The sequence below is a fragment of the Sinocyclocheilus grahami genome, unplaced genomic scaffold, assembly GCF_001515645.1.
Source record: "Sinocyclocheilus grahami isolate Dianchi unplaced genomic scaffold, SAMN03320097.WGS_v1.1 scaffold99.1, whole genome shotgun sequence".
Taxonomy (NCBI): domain Eukaryota; kingdom Metazoa; phylum Chordata; class Actinopteri; order Cypriniformes; family Cyprinidae; genus Sinocyclocheilus; species Sinocyclocheilus grahami.
Genome location: NW_015505278.1, coordinates 1188439 through 1197017, shown reverse-complemented (window position 1 = coordinate 1197017; position 8579 = coordinate 1188439). Strand labels below are relative to the sequence as shown.

The window sequence follows — 8579 nt, the reverse complement described above, 5'->3', positions numbered from 1 at the left end:
TATCCAGACTGATTGTATTGCATTTGATTTATGTCTACTATTAATTACATTTTAATGTACATTAAATTTTAAAGTGGGCTACAAAAGCAAATAATAAGGATAACTGTAAAAAAAATATAAGCAATAACCTAATAGGCTACATCAATAAAATACAAGCTGTTTATGGAAAGAGTCACTCAGTGTTCCAACACTTTTTGTAGTGATAGAGAAATAGCCTACTGTAGCCTATCTGCTGTATTCTTGTCAATAATTACACTTTTTAAAAGAGAGGCATGGATTATTATTATTATGACTATGATTAATGATATTTTACTCGTTTCATTTCTTGTCTGGATTGAGTGATAAACTCGAGCATTTACGACATGATATATCTTTGCGGTAGCCTACCGCACATGCATGCATATGTTTTTATTTTTATGTCGGTTTCCTATAAGTTCATTGAGTTACACGTTTAAAAAAAATTGGAATAAAGTGAATGCAATTATGTATAATGCAAGTGGAATCCTCATGCATTGTGCAATGCCGTTTTACGCAGAAGCGTATTTTGAAAAAGCGCCAGTGGGATGATTGCCTGCTATTGCCCTGTTAACTGCTTTCAGCGTTAGGCACGCGTTTGCACAGCTCAGTCAATTTAGCCTCACAGGCATTGTTGGCATTATTGATTCCGCTCTGGATGGAATCTTTCCTTCCAATTGATTTATGTGTCAGCGTTTGAGAGACTATGAAGATGAAAAGTTGTGGGCGGGGTTTAGAGAGCCGGTCCTGCTTGAAAAAATACTTCTTAAACCAGCCTAAAATGGTTTGCTGTTTTTAGTTGGTTTAAGCTGGTCTTAAATCGTTTTAGCTGGCCTCGCAGTCTGGTCTTCGTCTGATCAAATTGGTCTCCCATCTCTGCGAAGCTGGCATTCAGCTGGATTAACTGGTCAGTCCGTTGGCCTCCCAAATGCAGGACTAGACTAAGTGGCCAGCTAAGACCAGCAAACTATCTTAGGCTGGTTTAGGCTAGTTTGGGAGTGATATATATGTGAATGTCATATGTACAAACATATGGCAAAAATTGTTACAGACAACCAAGCTATAGTTTCCCGGCCTTAGCTGGTTTAAGATGGTCTGATCTGCCTGATCAGCAAAAAAATGTGTCCAGAACTCTCTAAAACTAGTTTTTAGCCAAAGATTGGAAATAATTTGAATACAGATTAAAATGAACTAGATCAATTAAAAAAAGACAGAAAGGAAAAAATAATAATTTTGAGCTGTGTATAAGATGTAAAATTTCCCCCTGTATAAACATTGTTTCTAGGGAATATATGGATAAAATCCCTTTATAGCTCATTTAATTTATCTATAATCTGCATTTTGTCCTTCAGCAGTTTAAATCAACAAGACAAGAACTGAGTATTAGATCCTCATTTCATTTATAAAGAGAGACTGATTGTCAAGTTATATCAGAGAAAGTTAGTTGATAATGTAATAAATGAATTTGGGTTCATATTTTCTCTAGGAAATGGCTGCATTGAAGGGAAGGAACTGGAACATTTCATTCGTGAGCTCGAGCTAGCAAGGAAAAGTGCAAGTGTGGTGAGTCACAGTTTTGTGTATGTTCATTATTTATGTTAAAAACATCAGCTGCAGCTGTACTTGTTAAGTGGTGATCTGTCACATATAGTTATTAAGAACTACAGAATGAGATTAATCTAAATTACAGAATCTAAATTAATCTATCTTAATGAACATACCATCTGAGCAGATACCATCTGGCTGATATTTTCTAATGTCAATACAATTTCTGGTTTTAAATATTTTTTTAACATAAAGTGACACTTCTCTTGAACTATATGTGAAAACAAATTGTTCTTAATTGTGCTGTTTTACATGCCAGTCATATTTGTTTGGCTTTCAGGATCCTTCAAATGCTTCGTTCAAAGACAGGATGAAAGAGTTTATGCAAAAATTCGATGAGAACGGTGATGGGAAGATTGAGATGTCAGAGGTAAATTTCACCGCTTTTCACTGCTAAAGTAAGCCACAGCAATAGTTTGAAGCTATGAAGAGAGAATGTATTGCAGAACCACTGTCTGAGATTCATGGAATACCAGGAAGACATATAAAGAGGACAATGAGGGCAGATTAGGGGCTTGAAGGTTGCATCTATCGAGGGGAGGATGGAATGAGATGAGGGAGAGATGGATGAAGGGGGAGGGAGAGGATGGAGGTGACGTCTATCATGATGACACAAATGAATGGATAAAATGATTTATGTTGGTATAAAAAAACTCACTAATCCAGTCATAGAGACCACATGAACATATGAGCGCCTTCCTTCCTCCAATTAATGTCAACCTGCTCTAGTTATGATGCTATTAATTTTTTTTTTTTTGGCTGATTAGGTTGTTTTTGAATGTTTTTAGTGGTGGTACATTTCTTTCTCTTGACCTGTTTGTAGTCCTATATAGCTTAGTAGAGGTAAAATGGGTTTAAAAGGATGAAAGGAACCTCTCCATGCAGCAGATTAAAGCTTACTTAGTTGGAGACCATGCAGTTAATGCAGAAGGGAAGGGGTTATATACAAATGATCCGCATGATATAAATCTCACTCTATTAGAAATTGTAATGAAGAAAATCCTCCTAGTAAACCAAATAAGTGGTAGAATAACTCACTACAATGTTTAGATGTTCACTGTTTTTCACTCAAACTTCAGGCAGTTTTCAATCTGGTACAAAATCTCAAACATGCTACTTTATTTTAAAAGCTGGCAGGATTTCAGCAGCTCATTCAGACTGCTTTTCAAGGCTTTTGTGATCAATGATCTGTTCTTCTGTGTGAAGCGTGTGAATCTAAGATGGAACTGCAGATTAGCCATGTTGGGTTTGTCATATCTGTCATCTGGTTTTCAGCCTTTTGGGGTTTTCTGCTTCACTTATTTCAGAAAGGTAGAAGTGTTATCTTTAAAAGTAGGTTTAGCATTCTTAGTGGTATGAACAATGATCAATTGATTTTTGTAACTTTTAGCAGAGGAACAAAAATCAACAGAATAGAGATGTTCACTTTTTAAAGGAAGCAAATTTATGGAAAAAAATCCACACTATTCTAAGCCATGGTAGCAGTCTTTCATTTGACTTCTTACTGTTGTAATAATGGATTAATGTCTGTTATATTAGCCGAGTGTTACAAGAGTGGTGTTTGTATCATTATAGACAGGTGTGGAGATTTTTGAACTCTTTCTGCGTGTTACATTGTTATGCTAGTGGGTGGTAATGTCAGTGTATCAATGACATATAGAATGAAATTTAAGTTATGTAAAAACTATATATCACTCTCGTAATCATGCTGTTAGACTCTATATTAGCAGGCTGTGGTTTTCTGTGGTCTCATACCTGATCTATATTGATCTAGAGTCAAAATTCACATTACAAAGATGGCACAGAAGCACTTCTGAAAGTAGCTTTTATGTCTTGACTCTTTACATACTGTTTAATGCTGCAATGCTATACAGAGTATTTTGAGCAGGCACAAGCAGCCTTAACTCAGCTATTTAAAGACACCTTCACATTACCCTTGCTTGTGTGATTTTTCTCAAAGGGATAGTTCACCCAAAAAATGAAACTTTTGTCATCATTTACTCACCCTCAAGTTGCTCCAAACCGGTATGAGTTTCTGTCTTCTGTTGAACACAAAAGTAGATTTTGAAGAATGTGTATTTATTCATACTATGAAAGTAAAATATCTTGTGACTGTACAGCTGAAGAAAAAAAACTCATGGAGATGTGGAATAACAAGTAATAAATGATAAAAAAAAGTTTTGGGTGAATTAACCCTTTAAGAGTCAGTTTTACTAACAGCTTGCGCCAGCGCAAACCGTCTTTTGGTGTTAAAATTGTACTGTCAGTTTTTACTAAAAACGCGCTGAAAAGGCGTGGACAGTTATTTTTGCGCCTGACCTTATCGAATATGCATTTGCAGGAGTTTCCATTTCAGACGCAAAATTTATGGGAGGAGAGTATTCAAATCACGAAATGTGTTTTACTAACGTTTGCACTCGTCAAATTACTGGCATTTGTGCCATTATTTAACCCCCCAAAAAAGCATGTCTTAAAGGGATAGTTCACCCCAAAAATTAAAATTCTGTCATTAATTACTCAACCTCGTTTTGTTCCAAACCCGTAAGACATTTCTTTCATATTATTCTAATTAACTAACTAGTTTTAATACAGTACACCAAAAATCACACAATGAAAATTATTAAACATAAATCAAAACAGTACTACATTCTAACAAGATTATGACTTCACATAAACACATTACAAAAATTGCATTTGATAATATATGACAATAGAGAACAGATTTTAAATTGTAATAATATTTCACATTATTACAGTTTTTACTGTATTTTTTATGCAGACTTTTTTCATCCAGAATCTATAGTCAATCCAAGTTAGGGTTCATGTCGACTAAGGATGCATTTATGCATTTTATTGAACTTGAATCTCTCTCTTTATGGTCTATATATGTTTCAGACATAGAATAAGCATTTCATGATAATAAAACTATATTTGTTCTATATGTTGTAATACTATACACACCCTTAAATCGAACAAAACGATTGTAAGGCTTAAAAAGTACGTTTTGCTACATAGACAGAAGGTGATCCTCCAGGTTTGTGTGTCAGAGCACTCAGAGGTGGAACTTGTCGTAGACGGGTGGTTTCAGAGCTTTTCTGACTTTTCGGTTTGGTATGGTTTAGTGTTCTTCAGCAGTTCAGCAATGATGAGCTCCTCTGTTGGGGCCAGAAAAGATAACCAAGAGCATAAAATTGTCTCTCATCACTGTCCAGCCCTTGCAGACACTCTCTTCTTAAGCCAGGCAGATAGGCTTTACACAGGCATCAACTCATACAGCAGCACTTGGTCGATTGTGTAGCAAAAGGGATGCTTTTTGGATAAGTGCTTTGTGCTCCACTGTGGGGCTGTCCATGGTGCTGAAATCCCATTCAATGGATTTACAGAATGGAGTCTAAAAGTAGTGGTTAAGAAAAGAAAACCTATTTAGTTTTCAGTGTATTTAATGTTTATATTATTAGTATATTTTATTAACTTATAATATATTATATAATATATCTGTATAAAATTTAATATTTTATTATAAGATAGATCATTATTTCTAGCTTAAAATGTTTGACCTGAATGGTGATGGGAAACTGGGATTGTCCGAAATGGCTAGGTGAGAAGGCCTCTGAGTGAGCTGAAGTGAATGCATATTAATGCCCTATTGTAAAAATTTTATATTTGTGTCTTCAGACTGCTTCCTGTGCAGGAGAATTTTCTGCTCAAGTTTCAGGTAAGATCAAGCAGTGCTCATAATGTTAGATTCAATTTGACTTTATTGTCATTGTGCAGAGTACAAGTAAAGTGTTCCTGCAGCTCAGAACAGAAGAGAGCAAGAACAAGATCATGGGTTTGATCCAGGGAATGTATGAACTGATAATATGTATGCCATTCCCAGCGAATGCAATGTAAGTTATTTAGTTTGTTTTGTTTAGTTTTTTTGGATAAAAGTGTCCGCCAAATTATAAAACTTTATATAAATGTAAGTATAGAGCCAATGAAATACATCAGCTATGTAGGTAAATACTAATATTGTGAGGTACAAATGCCTGTACAGTGCAATTCACTGTATCACAATGATCATTGTAGACATGGTGTATATATACAGAATGTGGGTTAGAATAGTAATTGGTTGGTTCAGTGCAGTTCAATAACTGTAAAAAGTTCATTATGAAACAAGTTCTATTCAGCTGTAAGCAGCTCCACTAAGACAGTAGAGTTGGTATTCAGCACGAGTCAGTTTAGTGTTGCTTCAATTCAGTTCAATAACTTTGTCGATGTTGCAAAATTCATAAACAATTAACAAATTCGATTCAGCTATAAAATCAGCTCATGTTTTGAAAACTGTGATGTACTGGAAGCTGGCAATTGTTTGCAGTTACAGTAAAATCACGGTAGCTTACAGTGAGAGCTGAAGAGAAATATAAGATTTGTAATATGGCAAGAGATTCTTTTTTTAGATCTGCAGATCAGATGCATGTTTTCTGCTAAAGTCATGTAGAAAACACATAATAACCGATGAATCTGTATTTGGGTACATAGGTTTGTTTGTGTGTGTTTATAAGGTTTGTCTGTGTCTGAACCTGACAGCAGATTGGTAACTGATTTCTGCCACAGAGAGCACAGGTTGATAGGGATTACTTCAATCCTACTGTAGTTGCGATAATCTCCATAGATTATTCTTGAACCTGGAGATGTACTGATCCGACCCAGTCTCCCCACGTTCACTGGGTGCTCTCTCTCTTTATTTTTCTCTGTCTCTCTTTTTTTTCCTCAACAAAACACCAAAAAATAGGTTAAGATTGGAAGAACTGGTCTACGTTCTGTTTAGTCTCAAAGCATTATCAGGGTCAAAATATGGTGACCAAGCTGTCCTTTGCCGTTTCAGTCCTGAAAAAGATTTCAAATATTCATAAAAGGGTATCATTCTATAGCCAAACATTTTAATAAAAATATGTTTTGCTTTATTTTTTATTTGAATGTGATTAATAAATGCCATCAGACTGAAGTGTTGTGTAAAAATGCTTTTTAATGTTATTAATGGAAGTTAGTATAAAATGTGTATAATATGTATGTATAAATTATGCATGCAATTATAAAAAATATGATCTAAATATTAAATTATTTATAATCTTATTATATTTATTTTATAATATACTGGGAAAACATTTGTTCATTCACTAGGGGAATCGGAAGGCACAGTAAAACCGACACTGAGGGGCATAAAATGCTCATTATAAATTGTAAACCAATATAATACATAGAATAAAAAGCAATGCAATTGAGATATGAATTTAATATTATTACTGTCATTACTGGAATGTCATTGATATAAATTATACAAAGCCATTTTCTAAATTACTTTTATGTGCAATATTTGGCATGATTACGTCACACATTATTATTATTATCATGGCATGTTTACGAATGGTATACATTTCATTTTTTATTATTAGTTTTTTTTACAGTATAGGAATGATGCTATATGTCACTGTACTGTTCTGTTGTAATCCAAAGGATTAGAAGGATTATTTTCTAGTTATGAATATTCAAACGCTCAAAATTGAATCTGAAGACAAACTGATATTCTGCTATAACCCTCTACACTATATTTTGCACACATACACACACACATTCACTGAACATAAACTAATGTCTCTTTTTCTTCTTCTCCAGAATTTCAAACTATCTGCTGAAGAATTTGAAGCAATCTTCAACTATTATGATAAGGTCAGATAATGTGAATATTTCTTATGTTTGTGTTCTTGTTCATTTGTCTTGTATTGTGGGATGGTAATCTACACATGACCATAAAAACACTTTAGCACTACTATATGATACACAACCACAAACTCATAACTGATACATCCTCTCAGATACCATGTATACAGTGTGGAGACGTCTTTTTCTTGTCAGTTTTCATCTGCAAGGTTTATTTTTTAAAGTGTTATGTCAGATGTTAATTAGACTCTTAGAAAATGGCTTTTTAATCAGAATCAGAATCAGAAGAGCTTTATTACCAAGTATGTTTACACACACAAGGAATTTGACTTGACGACAGGAGCTTCCAGTGCAGAAGAAGAAGAAAGTAATATGCTTATGCTTATGATTTAGAATGTATATAAAACTGTCACCCCCCCCCCTTTTCCCTAAACAGGATGGAAATGGTTACATTGATGAACATGAACTGGATGCACTGCTGAGAGACCTCTACCAAAAACATAAAATGGTAACTTGATGGTTTGGGTGGAAATTTAGCATTCTATTAATTATTTTAATTGAAATTAAGGCAGAAAAGATGCATCTGAAATGACATATATATATTATGGAAAAGTGCATTTACACACAATTTAAGCACAGTGCACAGATGACAAAAATTGTCACAGAAGCTACAACTGCAGAAATTTTTTTATGAAATTGGATGGAAATGGTTACATTGATGAACATGAACTGGATGCACTGCTGAGAGACCTCTACCAAAAACATAAAATGGTAACTTGATGGTTTGGGTGGAAATTTAGCATTCTATTAATTATTTTAATTGAAATGAAGGCAGAAAAGATGCATCTGAAATGACATATATATATTATGGAAAAGTGCATTTACACACAATTTAAGCACAGTGCACAGATGACAAAAATTGTCACAGAAGCTACAACTGCAGAATTTTTTTTATGAAATTGTCTTAAATATACAATTATGAATATAGATACTTTAAATGATATTTGGGGTTGGAAAGATTTTTCAAAAAAATTAATTAATAATTGTATGAAGATTTTTATTTGAAATAAAATGCTGTTCTTTTCATCAACTTTCTATTCACTAAATAATCCTGAAAAAAGTATCGCAGTTTCCAAAAAATGTTAAGCAGCACAACTGCTTTCAACATTTATAATCATTTGGAAATGTTTCTTGAGCACCAAACCAGCATATTAGAATGCTTTCTGTGACACAGTAGACTGGGGTAATGACTGCTG

At 34.1% G+C, this 8579-nt stretch overlaps 1 protein-coding gene across 1 annotated transcript in view; it reads left to right on the top strand.

The window, feature by feature from the left end:
* The window catches only part of LOC107588209 (calretinin-like), a 10063-nt gene extending 2223 nt beyond the window's left edge, over positions 1–7840 (top strand). The window contains exons 2-7 of the mRNA XM_016276233.1: positions 1502–1578; positions 1901–1990; positions 5163–5218; positions 5296–5335; positions 7279–7332; positions 7760–7840. Coding sequence (XP_016131719.1) covers positions 1502–1578; positions 1901–1990; positions 5163–5218; positions 5296–5335; positions 7279–7332; positions 7760–7840 — 398 coding nt within the window. The remainder of the gene's footprint in view (positions 1–1501; positions 1579–1900; positions 1991–5162; positions 5219–5295; positions 5336–7278; positions 7333–7759) is intronic.
* The last annotated feature ends 739 nt before the right edge of the window (positions 7841–8579 follow it).